At 42.2% G+C, this 24,212-nt stretch overlaps 1 protein-coding gene across 2 annotated transcripts in view; it reads left to right on the top strand.

The window, feature by feature from the left end:
- LONRF2 (LON peptidase N-terminal domain and ring finger 2) overlaps window positions 1–22,075 on the top strand; it is a 34,293-nt gene extending 12,218 nt beyond the window's left edge. Inside the window, exons 2-12 of one of the 2 annotated variants that reach the window (XM_035316033.1) lie at window positions 3,023–3,141; window positions 6,542–6,664; window positions 7,411–7,572; window positions 8,051–8,276; window positions 10,295–10,391; window positions 10,749–10,863; window positions 11,530–11,651; window positions 12,474–12,632; window positions 15,517–15,679; window positions 17,652–17,801; window positions 18,211–22,075. In XM_035316033.1, the coding sequence (XP_035171924.1) occupies window positions 3,023–3,141; window positions 6,542–6,664; window positions 7,411–7,572; window positions 8,051–8,276; window positions 10,295–10,391; window positions 10,749–10,863; window positions 11,530–11,651; window positions 12,474–12,632; window positions 15,517–15,679; window positions 17,652–17,801; window positions 18,211–18,369 (1,595 nt within the window). In that variant the 3' untranslated portion in view covers window positions 18,370–22,075. The remainder of the gene's footprint in view (window positions 1–3,022; window positions 3,142–6,541; window positions 6,665–7,410; window positions 7,573–8,050; window positions 8,277–10,294; window positions 10,392–10,748; window positions 10,864–11,529; window positions 11,652–12,473; window positions 12,633–15,516; window positions 15,680–17,651; window positions 17,802–18,210) is intronic. The other variant, XR_004747770.1, reaches the window with a different exon arrangement.
- Window positions 22,076–24,212: the final 2,137 nt, after the last annotated feature.

Genomic DNA, 24,212 nt, shown 5'->3' with positions numbered 1-24,212 from the left:
GTAACATTTTCTGTGCTTTGCTGTTTTAATTTGGCCTGAGATACGAAGTCATTTCATAGGAGAAATCTTTTATTCCTTAATATTCCTTAACCTCCATGAGAAAGAATGGGTACACTATCTCAAAGTAAAACACTGGTTATTGGCTGACTTCGTGGCTTTGTTTTAAATAAACTTGACACTTCTTGTAGCATACTAACATCTAGCAGCACTCAAACTCTGCATGTCCTCAAGCCTTCTCCATCTACCTCCTCTGACTAATTTTTTTTCCCCAGCAAATAAGAGAGTGAAATAACTCAATTTAGAGTATTTATAGAATCCAAGTTGTTATTTAAGTTGTTGTACCTGGATACTTGCTCTTTCTTTCCACTTCCACACTTAACCTGCAGCTAAGCTGGCATCAGCCAGCTGGGACAGCTCTTCTTGCTGCCAGTTACACTGATTGAGAATAGGATGCCTCAGTCTATCAACCTTAAGAAATCACATGGCCCAGCATGGTTTTGTTTGGATTCTTGTGTTTTTGTTTGTTTTAGTTTTCCTGGCTCACAGTGCCTTTAGTCACCTCGTGTGGTTCTGGTAGCTGTTAGCTCGTGGTTTGCAGACCACGTGTGGCCCAGCCCTGCCACCACCTTGCTTGCTCCAGTAGATGGGTGCTAGACGACCTCCCACACCTTGCCAGGTGCCAGCTGCCTGCAGGCTGCCCCTTAGCCCCGTGCTGGTGCCGGGATGTGCTGTGGGCATCGCCGCCTTGCCCCCGAATGGGGGAACTTGAATGGAGGAGGCTGGGCAGTGCTCCAGCTCCTGAGTCTTGTCTGGCTGCCTAACCTCCCTCCAGAAAACCTGTTATGCTATATTCTCATAAATACTGTTCCTTGAGCAAAGCTGGAAACTTGTTCCCCCCGTTCCCTTTCTCTCTTGCTCAGTTAACTCAACATTCCTGGCCAGTTATTCATTAAAGTGGGCCGCACCTTATGCTTTCTGATGGAGACTGTCAGTGCAGGAACGAGCCCTGGTACGTGCAGCTTTTTCTGGTCTGGTTTAGTGTTTTTTTGGTAGCTTGGTATTTTCCCTTCACGTTGTGGGAGCCTGTGAACTTTGCTTTGGCAAGGCTTGCAGCCTTTGCAACACCCTTGTGCTCTGCAGTGGCTTTTTTGTTTAAAACACAAACTTCTTTAATTGAGACAAGATCCCACAGAAGAACTGATGAAGCTGTTCTCTGAGTCTGCTGAATGTATGAAATGCTCCGAATTGTCCACTGAAAAACATGAGGAAATGTCAGCATGGCCGAAATGTCAGCACTGCAGTAGTGAACAGAAGCAGGAAACTAGTTTGCCTGCCCCATAATCTTGCAGTGCTTCCTTTCCCTCCGTGGTGCCAAAACATACCCCACCCAACGCTAGCTGATGGAGCTTTACCATCTACCCCCGTCAGTGCACTTCGCACAAATACCATGCGGCAGATACAGTGATGGAAATACAGGCAGAGTACGCGTCTGGATTTAATACAATCAGAAGACACAGACTATTAAATGATAACTAAATTGGATAATCGTGTATTTGAGCATCTATGGAGCGGCAGAAAGCAAAGAGCTCGCTTCTGAAGGTATTAGGCTAATTGTTTTCAATTTAATTCAATTTGCAGTCGTCTTCAGAATTATCCTCTAGAAGCGTGGATCGCTGCAGCCGTCTGCATGTGTAATACTAAAAGAAAAAAAAGCCAACAGCTGACAAACCACAATGAGAACTAGCTCTTACAGAGCTGTTTTAGGTGTAGTCTACAGCCTTTGCTGTCTGTGGGGCAGTATCAGCCCTGGTCTGTCATCCTGCAATTAGCAAATCTGGCTTCGCTCCCTGTGACAGCCAGAAAAGGCAGCAGTCCTTGCTGCTTCTTTCTTTCTTTCTCATCCCATGCCCTGGCACTCACGTTTGTGTGGCTGCACAGTGAACCAGTTGAGGGGAAACTGATCCTCTTAAACCTTTTTATTTATTTGTTTTCATTGCATTAGCTTTCAGTCAATTGATTCCTTGGTCTGGTTGACTGCGCAACCACGCGGACCTGGTTTGCTGCACGAGTGCTAGTGTAAGCTCCGGGGAAGGGAGGGGAAGGCAGGGCGCTGGTGAGCCAACCCTCCTGGACAGGTGCTTAAACCCCATGAGCAGTGGCACTAGTACCAGTTACACGCTTGTTATATGTCTGTACTCGCTTGTGTGTGTGCCCAAGCTTCACGTGGACAACGTGAGGTGACGGTAAGGGGGCTGATGTGGTTTAATACCCCACTGATGACCTTGATGAGTGGGCAGAGCGCTCTGTCTGCATGTTCGCATGTTGCTAAACTGGGGGCAGGAAGGAGGTTAATGTGCTGGAGGGGAGGGCTGGTAGACAAGCTGAACGTGGATCGGCCTCAGTTTCTCTGTACTTCTCTGAAACTTTATGCTGGAACTAGATTTCCATCCTAAAATGTGTTACAGGGATCATAGGAAAGGATGTGAGACGTTTCTAAGCTGTGCAAGTTGAAAACAGTTTGAGTGTCTGATCACCAAGAGGTTTGCCTGCAGTAAGGATGGCAAGGTGAACTGGTAGCAAGCAGATAGGAAATTTGTCGACTGTGTTCATTTTCTGTAAATGAGTGGCTTCTGGGATGCGTTGTGGATAAAGTTCTGCCTCGGTGATTTCTGCACGTAGTTTTTTCTTTCCACCAAAACCACACTGGAGGGAGAAAAACTTGATGCTTTTTTTCCCCCCTTGCTTAAACGTCATGTAAGCAAGGTGATGGAGAGAGCAGGTGACATCCTATATGTGATTATGAAATCTGTTCTGCTAGATAAAATGCAGAGGTTGCTCCAAGCTGAGAGGAACATATTTTAGGAAGGAAGGAATTACCATTTTTCCATTCATTACGGGGGAGTATTAATGATTGTGCAGTTGTGCTTTTTAGGTTACCCTGGTTGAAATTAGGTTACTGCATTTAACACCCGCTAGTGCTTCTTTTAACCTTCTTGTAACCTTTTTTTTTTTTGTCTTGCAGCTCCTTGCAAGTGTTCACTGATAGCACAACGAGCAGAACTCTGTACGTCAATGAAAAACTACCAGCAAGCTCTCCATGACGCGGACGTCCTCTGCCGAAACAAGCCCCACTGGCCTGCGGTACGGCGCTTGCATGCTGCAAAGAACAAGATACTTGTTCTCAGGGCTTCTCTTTGTGGCACCTGTGAGGTCGTTGCTGGAGGAGCGTTGTGGCATTATCAGGGCAGGAAATGTACTGAAAGCCAAATCCTTCACCGGACGAGTCTGTGGAAGGTCCTTAGCGTGGGGTTTCTGTGATGGGCAGCCAGTGACATGAACTTGTTTGGTGACATGAATGTGCTTGTACTGGTGCTCATTCATCTGTTGGAGCTTGTGCTGTAGCTTGGCAGCAGAATGAAGTCCACAAGTCACCGGTGGAAGGGGATCCCTGTTCCCTTCGGGATGGTGTGCCCTGGGCTTTGCAAGCCTCATGGCCACTGTGTTTTTTGGGGAGTATCCCACACCCTATTTCAGGATTTACTTGTCTTTTTTTTCCTTCAGTACTAAGCGTTCATACATCTGATTGCCACCTTAGTGTCATAGCAAGCCTTTGCATGGTGGGAGGCTTTTTTTATTTTACATTCTGAATGAGGTGTTACAAGAAGCAATGGTTGCAGACAGTCTGAAGCAAGTGTCGGAAGCAGTGTTGTGGGAGGAATGGAGAAGCACGTGGTGCCTCTAGTTACCGCCTGTTGCCTAAGGGTAGGCTGGGTGTCCAACAGCTCGCCCCACCTAGGCTTACACCTCCAGTCCCTCATCCATCACTAACTGCAGCACAGGTTTGGCCAGATGAAGCTCCTGGGCTTGGCGGGAGTGTGGCGTGGGGAGCTGGGGGAGGATTCAGGGTGGGCCTTGGTTTCTCCTTGGCCTTACAAAGACCGAGAAGGTGTTTCATGAACCTCTCGGTGGCCAGCCTCAACAGAGGGGCTGCAGCTAGCTCTCTGTTCAAGCTGTATGGGATATAGGGTGAGCCGAGAGGTGCCATCTGAAGCATCTAGCTTCTGACAAATTAGATACTTGTCTTCCAAGGATATCTGTTTTGTCACCCATTAAAATGTTTTCTATTTGAAGGCAGATCATAATCTTCCCCCAACCTCCAATTTTGCTCTTTAAAATTTGACGTTCTATCTCGGATCACTTCTCGTCAAGTCAGGAATCCCATCTCGGGCAGTGCTGATTGAGTTTCTGTGCAGAGGGAGATGGATGAATTAAGCACATTCAAATGTTTTCTTGAAGCGTCTTGTCTGTTTGCCTTGAATCCATGGAAATTTGATGTGTGTCAGTTGTAGGCGGAAAAAATTTCGTTAATCGCATCTCTGAAGAATGCTAATCAAAAATGAAATTTGTCATCATGGCATACCAGCAGTATCACAGATGCATTTTGCTTGCGTATGCATGTGTCAGAATTTCCACAGAACCTTTGGTGATCCAGAATTAACATTCTCCAGGAATTCTGCTTTTTGTCTCTTGCGACTTTTCATCCATCCAGTGGCAGAGATTAGCTCAAATGTGTTGTGTAGCAAATAAATAAATACAAATTCACAACAAAATAAAAACAGTTCTGAGAGCAGCTCATGGGGGGTGAGCGTTCACCACCAGAACCTTTTGGCTTATTGCTAACTCAAATTTAGTGGCTCACTGAGTTCCTGAAGCTCTTGGGTCCATTGCAGTAAGTAGAGCAATAGACCAGTTAGTTTCTTTTCAGTTGCTGTGGAAGCCTTATCCTTGGACTCCCTGAGGGAGAAGTTTCCAGTTGTGCTTTGCAAGTGGCAGGTGGAAACATATGCACTTCGTGAGGCTGCTTGAGGTCCTGGCACGATCTTACCCTACAAATCTGGTGCTTCCCATGGCAATGTGAAAATAAGAGAGGGAAGGTGGCAGTGGTAGTCTCGTAAGTGTAGAAGTCTGTTGTTCCTCAGTATAATTTCTGTTTATGGATCTTTAGATGTTTCTTCCATAGACAGCCCAGATTAGCCCTCACTTTGCAGTGTGGACAGGGAAATTGTTCTTGCAGCCTCTCCAAGGCAGTTGTCTGCGATGTTGGGATGGTTAGGAGCTCCTTAGAAAGGTCATAGAGGCTGTGCAAGTCTCAAAATAAAAGGATCAGGGTCAGGCCTCCACAGCATCTCTCTTCTTACCATGTTCAGAAAAAAATGCAGATCTCCAGATCATGCCGTCAGCATGCTAGCTGTATCTCAGTCCCCAGAAGCCAAAGGGCATTTCTTGGGAATCAGGTCAGGCTCCAAGCGCTCCTCAGACCCAGCCTCCTATTGGGAAATGTGCTTTCTGGTTGCTGGAATAAATAGGCTGGTGCTTTACTGTGTTTTGGGAAACTCAGTCCTGGTCTTGAGAGGTTGCTGCATGCTGGGACTGCTTGTTCAGTTCACCAAATGACTTATGGTAATTAGCCTGCCCTACAAAGTGCCTGCTGCTTTCTTTTGCTACAAGCTTCATTCTTATCTTCCTGACAGTGGAAAGGTAAAGATGGTAAGGGGCCTCAGCTTGAAGGGCTGTACTGAGAGGGTGAAGGGAAGTGTACCTGCTGGGGGAGATTATATGATACTGGATCTTTTGGCATTAGCGTGAAGAACAGAAAAAGACATCAGCTTATCTGACCAGTGCAAGAGACACAGCCTAAAGATAATTGTGTAAATCAGAGCTGGTCTGGAGTTTGCAGAACGTTTCTGTCTAGTAAGCAAGACACAAATGTTTACATATACGTTTAGTTTCTCTCTGGCTTTAAGGAAATACTTTCCCTAAGTCAGATTTGAACTGCAAGCTGATATCGACAGGGAAATTCAGAAGTGAGGCATTGCTCTCTGGCCAGTAACAAGCAAAGCAGGACTTGTCCCCAGGCTGACTATCGTACCTCTTGGCCACAAGTGTGTCACTCTATGGCTTGAAAAGGTAGGGTGGACTAAAAGGTTTCAGGTTAAGCACTGGCAAGCTGCCCAAAATTCATAATATTTTGGTATTTTCCACCCAAATAAAATAGAACCATTCTTTTTCCCCTGGCAAGGCACCCAGCAAGAAGCGAGCGTCCTAAACCTGAAATCTTTTTTGCTCTCTCCAGTGCCATTGCCAGCCTGCACCATGCCACTGCTTTTCTCATGTAGCTTCATTGCTTTTCAGAGTGCCCTGGTACGTGAAACCGTTCTCTAGGGTTTTGGGAGCCCTGAAGGATATGTACTAGTCTTGGTCCCTGGGGAGACAGACAGCTCCTCACTCTCCATCAGGTCCTCCGCTGAGAAAAGGAGCGGTGTCTTTGCGTGGGGGTGACACAGCAGTGGGTTCCTGTGGATGTGTTGTTTAGCAGAAAGGAATGGCTTTCCTTCAGACACACGGATTGAAGAGGTGGTTAGCAAAACAGCTTCTTGTTCGTTCCTGACAGAAACGAGTGAATGGCCAAGTTTGCATATTGATGTCTTACTGCCACCTCAGAGATGATCTCTGGATTTTTATGTTTTCTTTGTGTGAACAGGGTCATTATGTGAAAGCAAAAGCTCTTTCTGGATTGGAAAGGACTGAGGAAGCATTGAAGGAATTTCTCTATTGTGTTGCCTTAAATCCTGAATGGAGCTCAATGAAGAAAGAAGCCCAAAAGGTATCAAATGTGCTTACTGGCTGCTGCTTGGCTATCACACTGCTCTGTGGAGGTACCTCCATCACAGGGATTGTGTATTTGTGGATTCCTTTGCAAATCTGTAGGTTGGGCTACTCTTCTTTATAGATTATACTCGCAGTATATCAGCAGGATTTGGGCACACCTGGATTTTTTAGGCTTAAAGCTCTAATTTTAGTGCCCATCAGAAAACCTCTTCATGTGGGAAATGGCAGGGGGTTGAAAAAGGCAGCTCCTGTCCTGGGGGAAAAAAAATAAAAAAAAAAAAAAATGATCTCTGTTGGAGTTTGTATAACCCTCTATAAGGGGGACACTGCTAAATGACCCTAGTCAGGTTCTCTGTTACAGTTCATACAGGCAGCTTTTTCAAAAAAAGAAATGGGGATCCAGCAAGGTGGCTTGTGGGGACTAGTGAGAGGGGGAGCGTGCTCTACATAGCTTGAGCAGCAGGGTAGGACACAACAGGCCACCCTGGTTGCTCATGGGGAGCAGAAGCTTTTGGGGAGGGAGGTGGACACGGAGCTCCTGGAGAGAAGAGGACCTTGGGATGCATCTGTAGTTGTGGTAGGGACTGACACACAAGTTTTCTGTGGGCATCAGGGTATGCAGGATATCCCACTGTTACAAGCCTTTTGACATTTGGGAGCTCCAGAGCATGTTTCTCTGTGTTTGCATAACAGAAATTAATTATTTTTATTGTTCTTCTTTTCTTCTCTCTAACTGACTAGATAATGTGTGAGATGTTTTTCCCAGCCTTTGAAAATGTGCATGATAGTCTAACAGCACCTTTCTCTAGTCGAACATCCCACACGAGATTGAAACCTGCATTTTTGAATAGCATAAACACGCAGTCAGCTGCTGAAGATAGCTCTATTGCTGGGTCCTCAAAGGTAAAGTAAAAACTATTCAACCTATAAATACCAAAAGTAACATAAGGATCTGTCTGGTCTGTGTGACGTTGTCATTGTCGGCACTCGCGTACGGACTTATTTCATGGTAAGCCCGTTCTCTTTGGCTACTGTTGTACCTCTTGTTGGGGCAGTTCCTTGGAAAAATAAGAGAATGCAACACTTCCTTCAGAAAATAATGTGATGCCTTCCTGTGAAAATCAATTCTATTTTGTTGTGTGTGTCCCCGTGTCCTTTATGCACTTGGGATTTTAGTATGATAGGAACACAGTTTGTAGAGATGGGAGCCATAGAGAAGTGTCCTCATTTAATGCAACGTGAGAGTGCCCTTGTTTGATACGGACCTGTGTCCCTTTCTAAGCTCAGTATAGTGACATTAATCTCTTACTGTTGTATGTAACTCAATGATCATAAAACTAAGCATGTCTCATGCTGTGTATAACTCTTAATTATTTTTTAGGATACTGTGTTCAGGTTAACAAAAAACCCGTCCCAAGAATCTGATGTATTTAGAAGCACTGATTCTCCCGTTGCTCACCATGTACTGGATCGCTATTTTGAAGACAACAAGAAGTCTTTGGGAGCTATTCTCTCCAGTTTACCTGGGGCTGGCTTAAAAAGAAAGCTGTCCAGCGATATGAGGGATTTACAAAGCTTGGATGTCCCCAATAAGATCCCTAAAAAAGGTTTGTGCTGTGGCTTAGAAAGGGGATTTCTTATGCATATGCTTAAAAATAATAAACTATTTTTTCCTCCCCTTTTTGTAGGTCTAAATGAAACATTTCCTATATGGATTGGAATAATACTTTTTTTTTCTAGCATGTCCCTTTCTGCTCTAACCATGCTACTCAGCCATTCCTGTCTTTTTGGAACGTGTAGAGTTTAAGATGTTAAAGGCACTGAAGTTCAAATACTGTTTACATTATTCCAGAGCAGTTTCAATTCATTCAGTGAACAATGCATTTTTCTTTCTCAAAAAGGGCATTTCTAACATGTAATCCACTAACAGTTTAGTCTTTGTATTGCTGGCAGCGTTTCAGTTTTCTAGGTCTCAGAGGTATAGGTGCATTTCATTGCCTTTCTATAGGCAGGAAAAATACAGTAAGCCTAGAAATTAATCTTTAATTGGCATCAGAAAGAGTCACATGCAACTTCACATGAAATTTTCCGAGCAAACAAAGAAGCCCTTTGAAGGATAAGAAGCCCACCCAGTTTTCTGTCACTTTATAGCTGTGCTTACAGTTGGTATGTTTCTTGGGCTTCCAACAAAGACCTCTGAAGTGTTTTTAGTACTCTGGGAAAAAAGCTGAAGGAAATACATTGCACTGAGCAGTGAAATAATTGGTTTAAAGGGGCTTTCAAAATTCCACTGTATTACTGTGCATTTTTTCCCTTTAAAGAAATAAAAAAGTACCTCCTTGACCGCCTTGAAATATCACAAGTCTTCAAGTGCTGCTGTTTGCCTACCACCTCTGCAAATTACCAATTTATGGCGCGTTTCTGATCATGGTGTTGTGAAGGGAAAAATACTGTTCTTTTCTGTGAACTGCAGACTCAGTAAATAGATTGTGAAACCTGATGCTCCTCTATCTTCATAGCCAAGGCCAGAGATCGCATTTTACCCATGGCCATTAATTTCTGCTCTGTGCTAGATCCTGATGCTGTGCTACTATTTGCAGAGTGACACAGGTTCTTGCTGTTACCAAAGGCTAACATGGAAGATGTAGGTTAAAGATAATGCTGTTTTCCTTTGTAGGACACACTAGTGCCCTCTCCCCTGTCCTGTCTGTGCTAGAGATAAACCAGATGCTGAGCATAAGTTACCCTTTAACAAAACATCCCAGTGTTTTAACTTAACGTAAAAAGCTGAGCATTTTTTTCCCACAGTCAAGAGTTTGGTTAATAAAAAGGACACGGAGGTAGTATTCGCGGCTCTTTTGCAACTCTTGCTAAGCAACAAAGATGCAGATTGTAAAAGAAGTGGCAGAATCCGCTTGTATTAATGTCACCAGAAACCTAAGCCTAAGCTGATACCTCTTGAGCTTAAATACTGCTGTGGAGTTTGAGGCCTGTGTACTTCAGGTGTGTCAACTACAGCGATACATGCCACCTTCACATGAAATTCTGCCCATCCTTTTTCTTGCAGTGTTTTCTCTCTTATCTGCCTGTGTTGCATTAGCTCAGGTAACTCCAGTAGTCCTTAAACTTGAAGCTGTCTGAAATGTGGGATATCCACAGCAGGGTAGTCCAGAAGAGTGTAAGCCTTTTTATACTGGTAAGAAAAATTACCCCTGCTGAGACATCTATAATAAACACTGATGAAATAGTTTAACTGTGTGTAAACAAATTAAATTCTGGACTTAACATGCTTAAAAACATCTGGCCAGGCTGATGTGGGAGTGGTGGTGGTGGTGGGAAAGCAATAGCAGAATATTTTAAAAACTAGACTTTGAAAAAACAACCATTTTTGGAGAAGCAAATCATGGGTATTCAACTCTAAAATGCTTTCTCTGGCCATAGACATCATCTTCTGCTCTCCAAAAAAATTCCTGCCAGAAAGTCTGAAACCTAAATGGAAAATATGTTTTCTTTTTGGAAGCTTTGTTTCAAATAAAGGGAGAAATTAGTTTATGGAAAAACAACTTAGCATTTGACATTGCAGTAATACTGAAATATTCACTGTAATTATCATCTTAACTTCTAGATGCAGAGGTTTTACCGGAAAACACTGTCATCGCTTCAAGCGAGATACCAACGACTCTTGTTGATGCGTCGGACTTTGAGTGTTCCCTCTGCATGAGGTATGGCTATGCTGACCTGTGATTAAGATCTGAAAGCTTTTATAGCTTCTGAAAAATGTTTTCATAGTGTCAGAAGGGAAACCAGCCAAAGAATACCTAAATCATTGCTTCATTCCTTTTTCCTTAAACTTGCATCTGATGAGTCTTTACAGACGCAATCTTCATTAGGCACCAGCTTTGTTTACCACTTCTAAAAATGAAAACCTTTTTATGTCATTGGATAAAAATGTCACCTATGATTTATACAAAAGCAGGAAAGGATGAGATGGCAAGGTCTAGTCACTCGTTTCCACAGTTCTGGAATCCGTATTGTTTATGTTGGCAGCTTAGATTTTTGTTCCATGTTTTCGTGTGCAGGTTGTTCTACGAACCTGTTACCACTCCCTGTGGACACACCTTTTGCCTCAAATGCCTTGAACGTTGCCTTGACCATAATCCACATTGCCCACTCTGCAAAGAAAAGCTGTCAGAAGTAAGTATGTCCTTGCCCCACTTAAAGGAAGTACAATACTGTGGTCCGCAAGTATGCGTGTGGGGGTTTTCTGTGCTCGACTTACAGAAGAGTGCAGTAGTACCCACAGCATCAAGCTATGCATGGACCTCATTTGCTCCAGAATATATTTCATTGTTCCTGTTGGGGGAAAAAAAGTGGGCTGTGCTGGTGCTTAAGGGAACAGAGATACCCTGCATCGTGTCAGTCTGGTGCCTGCAGAGTCCCAACTGTAGCCTTGTTCCTGCCACCTCCCAGTCTGTATCTCTGCTAACAGTTGAATGTACCTTGGTCAGAACTTGTGCTCCAGTAGGCATGTGTCTTGTAGTGTCTTGGGTAGCAGTAACCTGGCAGCTCTGGGTAAAAGGAATATATGCATCTTCTGCAGAAGTAAGGAAGAACTGCCTTCTCTTGGTAGTGGTACAAATTCTGCCAAAAGCAGGGCATGGGGGTAAAATTAATGGGTGCCAGAGTGAGCCACCTATCCAAATGTGGAAGTTTTGATGCCCAAAACTGGATATGTGGAGTAGCCAGTACAATCAAGAGCTAATGTGCTGTTTCCCCTTAGGAAAGGGGATGAGTTGGGTGGAAGAGATGTTACCTGACTTCTTGTTATCAGACTTAGGAGTTGACATCTTTTTTTTGCAGTTTCTGGCAAGCAGAACTTACAAAAAGACCGTCCTTACAGAAGAACTGATAGTCCGTTACTTGCCAGAGGAGTTATCTGAAAGGAAGAAAGTTTATGAGGAAGAAATGAAGGAATTGTCAAAGTAGGCTCTCTTTTTACTGCTGATAGCTGTTACGAAAATGTATTTTTATCTAAATTGCTGAAGAAACTTTGTTTGCTTATGAAAATGCACAAAATTAATGAATTTGTAAAAAACAATCCTGCCACGTTTCATATTTTTGACATGGTTGCTGCAGATAAACAGAAACAACAAGCTTGTATGATAGAGAGGCACAACGTTATTCTTAAAATAAAGATAATTGCTTTATTTCTCTGAATCATTATAATATCAGCTTTGCAAGTTATAATGGGGCTTGGCTGGCAGTAGAAGCCTAATTATAAATGTGTTATGCTTCAGGTCAGGAAAAGTTCAAAGATTCATTGGTATGTCAATGATGTGCAGTGTCTTACCCTACAACTCAACTAAAAAGAAAAACAAAACATGCAATTAAACCTTAAAAAAATAATATGGAGATTAGCAGCCTTCAAACTTGAAGGGCTTTACTGAGCTTTGGAATTCTCCAGCACCTTGCTTTGAATGTGATTAGTTCTTAGATACTGTATTACTATACACAGTCATGGCCAAAAGTCTTGCAATGTGTATTTAAGCTAGTTGCATCTGTATGTGCACGTTTGGGAAACTATTATTTCCTGACTTCTCCTCTATACAAGTAGATTAGATGGATTGTTTCCTTAATGCTTCAACAGAAAGTTTGTCTGGTGAACATGACAAACCACAACCAGATATGCATTTTCAAAGAATGAGTCTAAGGAAACCACTGGAACCAGTGTTGTATGAAGGCTTTATGCTGTATATAGCAGTGCCCAGGGGAAAATTGAACTTTGTAAAACAATTATCTTACAGTTTGAATAAAGATGTTCCCATCTTCGTATGCACCATGGCCTTCCCTACCATCCCTTGCCCACTTCATGTCTTTGAACCTCGTTATCGCCTAATGATAAGAAGATGCATGGAGACTGGTACCAAACAGTTTGGCATGTGCTTAGCTGACGAATTAAAAGGGTAAGGAGATGAGCTAGAATGTCTTTTGTTGCAGTGTTGTTACGCTGATGGGGTACTGCAGCACAGTATACTTGTCTCCCTGTAGTTCCTTCCAGTCCTGTACGAACCAATACAGACATTGGTGGCTTTTTAGCTTAGCATATCAAACATTCTTTTGGACACAAAAATGTGATTTTTATTGCTCCCCCGTTGCATGGATAGCAAGAGTACGACTCATCCTGCTACTACGGGCTACAAAAATAGCACTGTATGTGTTTGGAAAGCTTTCTAGCCTGTCTGTTCTAGTGAAAGCTGAGTCTGGATGAGGTTGCTCCTCTGTCTGCTCAGTTAAGAACAAACAAACAACAACAAACAAGTCCAAGCCTTGCACGGCTTTCCTGCATAGGCAGAATCATTTGAATGAGACAAAGTATACCCTTGGCTGAGAAGCCTTTTTTGCTGCTGAACATTGCGTTTCGATGTTTGTCTTTACTGCGGTGTTGCAATGTCTAAACTCTGCAGTGAGTGGGTTACGTTGTCTTTCTATATGATCCTACCTTTAATTCTTTTTTGTGAATTCTGATACTGGTATGTTTCCAGCTCCTTATGTGGAGACTAAATACTAATCATGAGACAAAAGCTAGATGAAAACCTTCAGTTTTTAAGCCCTTTATAATTAATAGGTTTGGGGGGGGGGAAGAGGATAAGCTGCTACTCTCAGAAAAAAGAGGTGGTCTTAAGAGAGATCTGTCTTACAAGCTATGATAGGTAGTTGTTGACTTCAGGAGAGTAATGCAGAATTGCCAATGTGGGAAGCCTTAAGAACATGTTGTGTCCTCAGGAGCAGCATTTTAGTAGTTGACGGAGGCAGGAGCAGAGGGAAGGGCAGTCATATCCAGGTTTGGCAGCCTTTCCTTGTCAAGTTGGTTGTCTTTATTTTTTTTTTTTCCTCCTGGATCAGAGCATGAAGGTGGCAGAAAGAACACAGGAGATGCTTCAGCTTTCAGCTGGCTCTGGCTGTGCTTCATGCTGTTCAGCGCGTTCTCGGTGGTGTACTCACAGTGGAGTTCAGGTTCCTACAACAGCTGACATGCCGTGGTCGCTTCCAGGCCTGTTATCAATCTTCTGGAAGAAAATACTTGTGAGGAAAAAAAAAATGACCCTGCAACATCAGTGATATCAGATTTACTCGGAGTCAGGTCTAATGCAGAGGGCCGAGGTGTAACAATCCTAAAAACACACAAACGTATTTATATGGTAGTGCCACAAAGGGTATCTTAAAAGGCAACCGGTATGGTTGGAAATGGTTAGTATGCCCTGTCTATTTGAGCTGTTGGAATAATTAAACATTTTAAGCATGGTAACTTCTAGTTAAATCAAAAACACTGAAGAGCAGGTAGCCTTCATGTGTAGTCACCTGTCAGGCTATTGTAGCTTCTTACACAAGTAAAGAAATTATTTTGTTTATTCAAAATTGCGAAATCAGATGGGAATTAAAAAAGCAGAGAAACTTGTTTTGCCTCATCTGCTAAGACGTGGGTATGGAAGGCTGAGATTCATGCCTCCCTTGAAAGACAGGGTGACAGGGCATGTTCAGTTCATTACCTTCCTCTGTTGTTTTTTTATTCATTTTTAAATTAGAACTGGGAGAAGAATTGTTTTTATATGCTAGTGCATTTTATACCCATCTGCAGGTGCTTTATTGTCTCTCTGATAAAAGTCACTTTCCATCCAAAAGTAACTTCTCAAAGAATGGCAAAAAGAAAAACTAATCACTTCCAGATGAATTTTTAAACTTGATATGAATGAGATTAAAATCCTTAATTTAAAAAATAAATTACAGAGCTGTTTAAATAGTTCTTAGGCTGATTTTCCTGTAATAAATTTGCTTCCTGTAACCTCAGTGATCGAGCACAGAGGGCTTAGTGGTGTGCAGCTGTACTCTTCTTGTTTGTGTAGTGCAGTGACCAGGAGAGAAGGATTGTTCACAGCAGTCAGCTTTTTTCCTCCCCAGACCATGAATTCTAGCAGAGTAGAAAGGAGTCCTTTCCCGGCAGCGTTGCTTTTCTTCATTACTCAGTGTCACAAATGGCCAAGCCCTGCTATAACAAGCATTTCCCTGATGAAACACATATTGGACCTCGTAAGGATTTGTTATCTTGAGATCAGGCTAGATACAGTGCGTTCTCCTGGTTAGCAGTAAGCTGAGATAGGAGGCTGCAAATGCTGGCAGGTCAGCTATCATGGTGAAGAATCGCTGTGTGATCAGCTTCTTTAATGAAGTAACTAAAGCACAGGTGCAGAGTAAGTAAGCCTGATAAATTAAGTGAAAGAAGCAGGCAACAAATTTTTGACGATGCAGCTAAAACCTGTACTGACTTTAACACATAAAATTGTGGTTTTATAAAGAGGGTGTGTTTTTTTGTTAACTTAAAGGACACAAGTGCAAGAAGAGCCTTGCCATGTAGAAACCTTTTCCTTCTAAAGCCTGTAATCCTCTGCTTACACCTCAGAGTAGGGGGATTGCCCTTCCAGCCCTGCACTTGTTTCTCAGTTTCTTGACTTCCTTATGGTATCTTTACCCATCTCATTTTCTTTGCAAAGCAGGTAAATTTGCCCCTAGCAGCTGGCAACTCACAGCATGAAACATGCTTCATTTAGTTTTCCTGTCCCTTCTCTACCTCCCCTAAATATTTAGGCTCTGAAGGTGCTGCTGCTGCCCCAGACCTCTGAGGGAAGGCAGAAAGGGTGGGGGTTGTGTGGCTTATGTGCATAAGCAGAAATGTATTGTCACCTAGGCAAGGACCTCTTTCAAATAAAAGTGGTGAATTAGGCCCAGTATTTGTCCTGATGTATATAAACGCTTGTTGATGACTTCCACTTTTATGCCCTTCTGTCATTTCAGATTTGCAGATCATGGCTGTATATTAGAGATCAGGGACGTAAAGTTTTTTCCTGATGGGCGCTCAGTTGTTGATACAGTTGGTGTCCGTCGTTTTAGGGTCTTAAGCCATGGCCAGCGAGATGGATATAACACAGCAAACATCGAATATCTTGAAGATAAAAAGGTGATCTATGGTGCAAAGTTATTCATACCCATGTATTGCTGGATTCACTTAAATAGCCTTTTCTTGTTGCATTTCAAGTTAGCTGTGCATTATTTTAAAACCAATATCATTATAAATACTGTAGCTCTATTTTGACAACCGTGGAACAAACATAGCTTGTCTCTTACACACTTCCCTTTCTTCCTTTCTATCCTTAAAATTATCTCTGCTTGAAGTGTTGCATTGCCTTCGTGAATCTCTAAGTAGCTTCCGATACCCAGGTGCTGAGATCTGTCATGATGCGTAGGTGACATCAGAGTAGTGTTTTAAAATTGTTAGGGGCTCGTCACCCTTCTGAGAACACATGCCTCTGTTAGTAGAGAATTGGCTTTTCTCTTCTTCCACTGAGCACAGGATATCTGTTTCTAGCTTTGGCAGACTTTCTATGACTTCCCAGCTCTGGTTTGCAGAATACCTCCTCAAGCCAAGTGTGGGAGACAGTTCTTAAAACGAGATCTTAGTGACATAAGGTTACTGTGCCTGTACAAGCATTCGTCAAAGCTGGCTGACAGCAGAGAATTGCAGGGAGGGGAGTAGTTTTTAAAAACAAGTCCTCTTACAACACCTGTATCAAGTGAGGTGCTTGTGATGGGTGTTGGCCAAAGTATGAATTTTTGGCCTTGCTTAATTATAGCTTCCTGGTTCATCTTCAGAGCACATCTGTAAAACCTTTATCTCTTAATGTTTAGTAGTGATCTTATGCCAATTGATGAAATCAATTCCAGTCTGGAAGAGCTACGGAGCTCTTCAGCATGCTTCTGTAGTTGAAGTGCAAGTCTGTAAAATCCTGGTAGGGCTCTTCCAGCTTGTACAGGATGATGCAGTTGTTTGCCAGGGCAGGAGAGGCAGATTATGGAGGTGCCTCCCCCCACAAAAGGTCAAAGCATGTAATTTGTTCACACTGATGGCTCTGCTGTGCTCCCAGAGAAGGGTGGTGGAACATAGGTGTAAAGGCACTGTTTTGTAGATGGTGCCAGAGACCCACCTCTTTATAATTAGTGAGATTTACCTTGTCTCACTTGAGAGGCTGATGTCCAAGTTCAGCACCCTATGTTCTTGTTACATTTGGTGAGAAATCTCAGTCCAGAGCTGCCTATTTATTTGCTCTGTTGTAGATACCTACCTTTAAGATTAGCTTAATTGCCCTCTAGAACTGTTTCTCCTTGCCTGAGAAGGGCATCCACAGCAGCTAGCTCAGATGTGTGTCTGAGCAGCACAGATGAATCACACCATTAGCGAGTACAGATCAAAAAGAAAAAAAAAAAAAAAAAAAACAACAGCAGTGTTGTTTTTTTGCATATGCTTTTTTTCTTTTCCTTAGTGGCTAATAGTCAGGCCTACGCAACTAAAGTACTCTTTGTCTCAACGAGGGTCCTTTTTTTTACGGCCATTCCTGTATTGGGAAATCGTCTGCTTTCCCTGCTTCCTGCCTGCTCACGTGTCTGCCCTCCTCCACCTTCTCCTTAGCTGTTCTACAATGACCTTAACACTTCTAGAGAGCATTGCAGACTTCTACATGCTGTAGAATCCCTGTCCTTTTGCTTGCTGGCAGTAGAAATTCTTTCATTTTACCAGACAATGTAACGATGTTCAGAGGTCCTTTTGTGACAGGGACTTGAGGTTGTGGGTTTGAGATGATTAATATGATGACCCAGGATTAGAGGGCAGATTGTTCTGTTGTGCCAATGTTTAGCAGAGTTATTAATGAGGCAGTAACTTCTCCAAGAAATACCATTTCAGAACATACAGGGGAGGGTAAAAAGACTTCACCATCACAGGTTTGAAATACGAGACTTGGGTACAGTTTGCTTAGTTAAAGACATTTGAACTGCTGTAGTCACTACATTATTGTGCTTCACTTGCTTCTGGGAAAGCATATGAGCGCCCTAGTATCAAATCTGTTTTGTTCCATCTCCCTTCTCTTAACAATAAGGTTGAAGGACCAGAATATGAAGAACTTGTCCGCCTTCATGATTCAGTTTATGATCAAGCTGTTGCCTGGTTTACGTCTCTTAAAGACAATATGAAAGCGCAAATTCTCAATCATTTTGGGTCCATGCCAGGAAAAGAACCAGAGCCGCAGGTAATAAATCCTTACGTATTTGTTCTTATTCTATATATATATAGAGAGAGAGAGAGAGAGGGAGAGAGATAGGTTTTATATCTATCTATAGGTTTTACACCAAGCTATTTTCTGACAGAGATTTTTGCTGTATTTTCATATGTTCTAAACTCTTCTTATTTACCCAATTTTGTTCTCTTAGCATTAAGTATGAAAAACAATTATCATATATCAATGTAAGTTGATATCTTAAAAAGATCAGCCTTAAAGGAGGAAATAGACAAGGAGAGCACCTGAAATTAAGTGCTTAGTTTCTGGTTTTTGTCTAACGATGACTTTCTGAACAAATACGAGGTGGGAAGGAGGGTGGTGGCCTTCATCAGACAGTGTTGCTGAATACATGATTGAATGTCTTTCCGTTCTTCTACAGAGCAACCCCAGTGGTCCTGCCTGGTACTGGTGGCTCTTGGCAGTGCTGCCTCTGGAAAACAGAGCTCAGCTGGCGATACTGGCTATGACTTCCCTTAAAGATCGTCTTATCGCCATCAGACGCGTATTGATATTTGTGACTCGCAAAAGACCCAGATAACATGGACTTCAGTTTTGAGTGGGCACTGAAAGCATCTCATGACAGGTTGTTTGAGGGGGGACAAAAGGGAGGGGTTGTTTTTTGTTTTTCAAGATCCTTTCAAAAATGAACAGCCCTTTCTGACTGTGTCCAGCATCCATCAGTTGCATTGGTTTGTTATCCTGGGTATTCACCAAACCTTGCACTCTCTCCTGTTGTCCTGATGAAATCTGAGCCTCTACAAAGCTGTGCTACAGTTAGAACGTAGATGATAGATGTGGATAATTGCTTCAAAGTACTATGGTAGAGTTAATATTTCTAGCCTGTAAGAGAGTTAAGTACTAGAGTAGCACCATTGGCCTACGTGTGCTTTGGATTTCCACTCAGTAGGAAAAGGAAGCTCGACAGTGGATTGAAGAGGTGTTTCCTAAACTTTCCTGAAGGTAGTGAACAGAAGAGGAGCCGTGCTTCCCGGCGGAAGTATGCATGAGGACTATAACGAGCAGTATGCTCTGTTAGCGATCTGGTAGGCAGTCTGTCATACACCCACATCTCTCTTTTTCAGGAAATAGCAGTCTGTGAGGAAAAAAAAACCTAAGCCGTTTGTGGTCAAGGCATCTGAGGATGTTTATCTGAAAGAATAATAGCTACTGAATAAGTATACTATACAGTAGCCTTAGGTAATCCCTTGTGTTGTGATTTATGTGTTGTAGCGGATTTAGTATGTACAAATGTCTGGAAAGGTGTACTTTGGTTTATTTGAAAAGAAATCAAAGTAATCCTAGCTGGTCTTATCACTAAATTCAAATCAAACCGGCTCCCTAAAGTATGATGAACGCTGCTGTGAAATAATGATTTCACTCCAAGTACTAGGAAGGCAGACTGCAGTTTTCTTCAAATGTGTTCTGCAAGTGGGACTGACGAGGATAAAACACAATCTCCCATTTGCCTGCGGTGTCATGCCAACCTCATGTTACGTTGGAATGATCTCTGTTGAACGTGTTTCAAACCAAAAGTATTGTAGTTTAGTACCAGTTGCTGTATGTGATGGAAATCAGTACACAATAACACCGTGAAAGGAGGCACAAACCGAACACTATAAAGGCAAGTCTCAATGCAAGCTCAAGTCAGGTGTTAACCTTCATTTGTGTTTTTGATTTTTATATAGTGTTTTGTTAATATCTAATTTTCATAGCTATGAAATCGATCGCTTGTCAGTCAAATGATCAACGTTTGCTCAATTGCCAATGAAATAACTAACAGTGTTACCAATTCAATTGGCATTGTTTCCTATAAGTAGAATTATTACTACCAACAGGAAAGAAGTTGACTTGAATCTCAATGTGCTGCAAGCGTAGCAAGACCAATTTAAAGACTTGTTCATGTGCAGAAGTCTGGTAAGATGAAATGGCTGTTTACCTAAATGGTCAAAGTGCCTGGTTTCTTTTTTAGTTCTTTTGTCCTTATTTGTCAATGAAGATGTATTTAAACTTTTTTTTTTCAATTTGCACATGAGTTCTGGAAGAAGACTGCATTCAACTGCAGTAATTAAGTAATTACCTGTTCTCTTTGGGTATTGTAGTTATAACCTGTGTGGTCTGGGAAACAAAAATAGAGTTTTTTTTTCCTTTCAGCAAGTGGCTACCACAAATGGTTTCTGTAACATACCCTGAATGTACTGTAACTGCCTCTACCTTGAACACGCCTTTTCTATTTAAATAATTTGTAAGTATATTCTCTGAATTGTGAAGTGCATAACTTACAACCAATGATGTAATAACCTCTACAGTAGCCTTCTGCAAGTTCTGCTACCATCACCAAAATACTAAAATTCGAGTGCATTTCCTCCAGGATTTGAAGACACAGAAGAGAAAGCGTTGAAATATAAAGCAAGTTTGAGAGAATCGCTCTATGTATGCGGGAGGAAATCTCAGAATTCAGTAGGTCTTCAGCCCACTGTCAGTTCAGCTACCGAAGGGTGGTTTTACAAACTGATTCTCAGACCAGAAGATGGACTGTCTGATCTTGCAATCCTTTCTGTTCAACTTCCTGTTCTTCCCATCCCTTTCCATGCTGCGTATTTCTTCTAGATTCACTCATCTCGTTCCTTCATGTGTGTGGCCTAGTTTTGAGTGTTAATAGTTTGGCTGCAAGGGACACTGATGGTATTTGTATATTGCTGGTCCCTGATCTTACATGTGCTTAATTTTGCTTTTAGGAGTGCGTTTAAGAAAAAAAAATCAAGGTGCTAGTTAGTGTCTTCTTGGCTTTGCCTCAGTAACTAATGTGAATATTCTTCTTTGCGAAAGTGACTTTTCAAGATACCTACTGTTGAGGTACTTCTGAGAGGAAACCCTACAGAACAAAAGAGGTTGTTTACTGCTGTTCTGTAATGTGTAAAGACATTTTACATGAAAAGTGACATTACTGTGTTCATGAAGGCGTGCATAATTAATGAAGTGATAGTTATCGATGAGAGAGCTGAACTGTAGAGGGATTTTTTTTTTAGTCAAGGTTTAAAGCGGTTTTTGAGTATGTCAGTGGCTGATGTTTTGGATAACTGATACAACTTCGGAATTGTCTGTGCATGGATGCAGATAATCATATTAGCAGCCCAAAGCTGACATTTCTTCCAAAACATCGACAGCTGATCAAATAGCAAAGCTTTAAGAAAACAGAGAAAAATCACCACTACCCTGTGGTACTCGCTTTCTAAGGGAGAGTATCCGTTTCTTTGTTACCAAATTATCTCTGCCATATAGTCTCTACAGCATCCAGTAGTACCTCACTGGACCAGCTAGCTATCTCGTTCCTCTCTTGGCAGGGGGAAGTGTCCGCGTTACGGCCGTTCTGCGCTTTTGTGTAACTTGTCACCAGGGTACATGTGGAAGCATGGAGCTGAGCTCCTGGAAGAGATAGACAGGATTTGTTGCCTTTCTAGCTCATTACACTTTTCTTGCTTGCTGTCCAAGCAAGGATGCTGGGGTATATGATGAGTCTTTTCACTGTGGTGAATGTGGCCCTTCTTTATACATCATAAAGAGGCCAACAACAAAAAAAAATCCCTCTACCTCTACACCTGTTGTTCACCTGTAAAGCTTCAAGCTACAAAATTATATATATTTTAACCTTTTTTTTGTCTTTCAGAAGCATACTAATTGTTTGCCACTGAGGCCTTTTATCTACTGTATTTTAATATGTTCATTTGATAGTCATCGAGATCTCTTTGTACTTCTAACCTGTAGATCTTGTCATGTTTCTTACTGCTCCTTTTTCCTTGTTCTCCAGTCCACTTTTAAATTGATAAATAGAAAGCTGTACACTCTCTATTCCAATTACATTTTACACTAGTGGAACTGGTATTTTGGTAGCGCCTTAATTTTGCAGTTGTGAAATGATTGTATCAACTCTTATCTGGGGCTTCTGACCAGATTTAAATGACTATGTTTAATGTAGATAAACTTGAAACCATTTTTTTACTGTTTTAAAGCTAGTTACGAAATGGAGTGTGTACATATGTATAAATATAAATTATTAATCTGCACCTTTTTGTATCTAGTAAATACCGGAGAAGTTCATGTTCTAACCACATTTGGCACTTCTTGTTGCATAAGCAAAGCCAAATCTTTTTTTAAAAATTGCAATGTTCATTTCATGTATATTTGCAATATTCATGGGAAATGTATTTAATTTATGTGATATTTGGAATAAAACATTGAATTTATAAGCATGTGAGTTTATGGAAAAACGCCATCACTTTATGAGTATTTCTGGAGGGAGAAACTTGGCAGGGGTGGCTACCTGTGCAGAAGTTTGTAATATAAATCTCATCTCATGCAGTTGCAAAGATGTGAGATGCCACAAACTGGATATGAAGTGTTTCTCGTTTTCAAAATGTGCCACTGACTCTCCAGTGCCTCTGGCTTTTAGCTGCAAAAAAGACCAGAGGCATGTGGTGTGGAGATGAGGAAAGTGACACCAGCCCCTGTGGCTGCTGAAAAGGAGATGAACATTTCACAGCGGCACTGGGATGTGACAAAGAAGGGGAGGGGTCACAGGGCTGGTTTCTTGTTTGTAGCTGCTAAGATAAGAAATGGGTATTTAGCCCTATATCATAGAACCTATATCATAGAATGGCTTGTGTTGGAAAGGACCTTAAAGATCATCTAGTTGCAACCCCCTTGCAATGGGCATGGATGCCACCCCCTAGATTTGTATGAAATGTACCATGTCTGGTCCCGTGCAATAAATCCTAAAAAATACAGTTATAATTAAGGGCTCAAAACTATTGACAAAAAAACCAGTGAAAGAAAAGGGCTCTATGGTGCTGCAAGGTTTAGGTGAGGTTCCAGCACAGGTCAGTAGGTGTGGCTGGGTGCACCCAGTAAAGGACTCTGGCATGTGGACTAGGCTCTTTGGGCAGCAGCACCAGAGTGCAGTTGTGAGAAAGCAAAGTAAGTTTCTGGAAGGCATGTCCCAACTTCTCAGTGCTAGCCAAGCAAAACCCGTCTGAATTGACTTGTAGATATTAGTGGTGGTCTTTTTCTTCACAGATTGACTTCAGCCTTATTCATGCTGCCTTTGGGCCTGTATTCACTAGATGTTCAAGCAAACATCACTCATAGGATCACTTACTTAAAATAAGTTGCAAGGATGTGCTGGAGTACACATGTAAATGCTGTTTTGATAAACCAGGCAACAGCATTCCTCTTGTCGCCAGAGGAAGGCAAAGGAAGGGTGTGGGGAAAGATGACTGACCTAGCTTCTCTTCTATTATCTAGATACTTGCAAACCTCGACTTTGAGATCAATGGAGGTAAAATCACTGCATAAGGACTGTAAATCTTGCTAGGATTTTTATTTCCTCCTGCATATCCTTAGCTAGAAGATGTAAAAAGGTACAGTATCAAATTATGCCCATTTCCCTGAGCCTTAGAATGGTGCCCTTCCTGCAGCATATAAACCTTAGTGGTGTGTTACCCTGTTGGTGGTGTTTTCTGCTTCATTGAAGCAGGAACCCAAAATAACATCTTGGTTCTGTCCCATGGCACCTAGATTTGGAAAGCTGAGTACTTGCTGGAAGTTGTTTACTATTCAGCCATAGAATTAGAAAAAATGAGAAATCTGGACCAAAAAAATGTTAGGCTATGTGTCTGTGGGGGAAGAAAAAAATAAACACATGAATCTATGCCAGCACTTTCCCGAGTTCATTTCATGAATGTGTATAGTACACGCAGCTGAAAGGCAGACATGTTTCTAATCACATTTACATTACATGATCGGGATGTGTTGCTTCTAAATGGAGATGAGTATCACTCGCTGACAGCTTCTGTAGCTCTGTTCTGCTGTATGTGGGCTTTGGCCTTGCTGTGCCTGGGAAATTGTGTGTCCACAGAAGAAATTTTCTCCTTTTTAAATGCTGATTAAGCTTTTCTTCTGATACATATCTGCTTCTTTTTTGAGGCAAAATCCATGTTGGAGCCTGGCTCGTGAAAGGACCTGCATTTTGAAGAGAAGCTGGACCAGAAGCTGATCCTGAGGGCGGGGCCAGTATACATGAACAAGACTTACTGGGCCCACAGACTTACTGCAGACTAAGTCAGGGAAATGGTTCTGGTCCCCATTCCCCTCCCCAGTATATTCCAGAGGCAGAGCTGAAACTTCTGCCCTGCACCTTTAATGATAAGCCAGCAGAAGGAAGTTACCAGTGTGCAGGCACAGTAAGGCAGCCTTCCAACAAATTCCTCTAAGGCATTCTGGTATTGAGCACGAACCTGTCTCTGCGGAGATCCTCAGCCGAGTTACGGGTAGGCATGTCACTGCAGTCACCAGTTAGTCCCGGGAAAGCATGCCATAGTCTCAGCT

This window comes from Oxyura jamaicensis, chromosome 1 (assembly GCF_011077185.1).
Source record: "Oxyura jamaicensis isolate SHBP4307 breed ruddy duck chromosome 1, BPBGC_Ojam_1.0, whole genome shotgun sequence".
In the NCBI taxonomy this organism is placed as follows: Eukaryota; Metazoa; Chordata; class Aves; order Anseriformes; family Anatidae; genus Oxyura; species Oxyura jamaicensis.
This window is presented reverse-complemented; position numbering and strand designations above follow the sequence as displayed.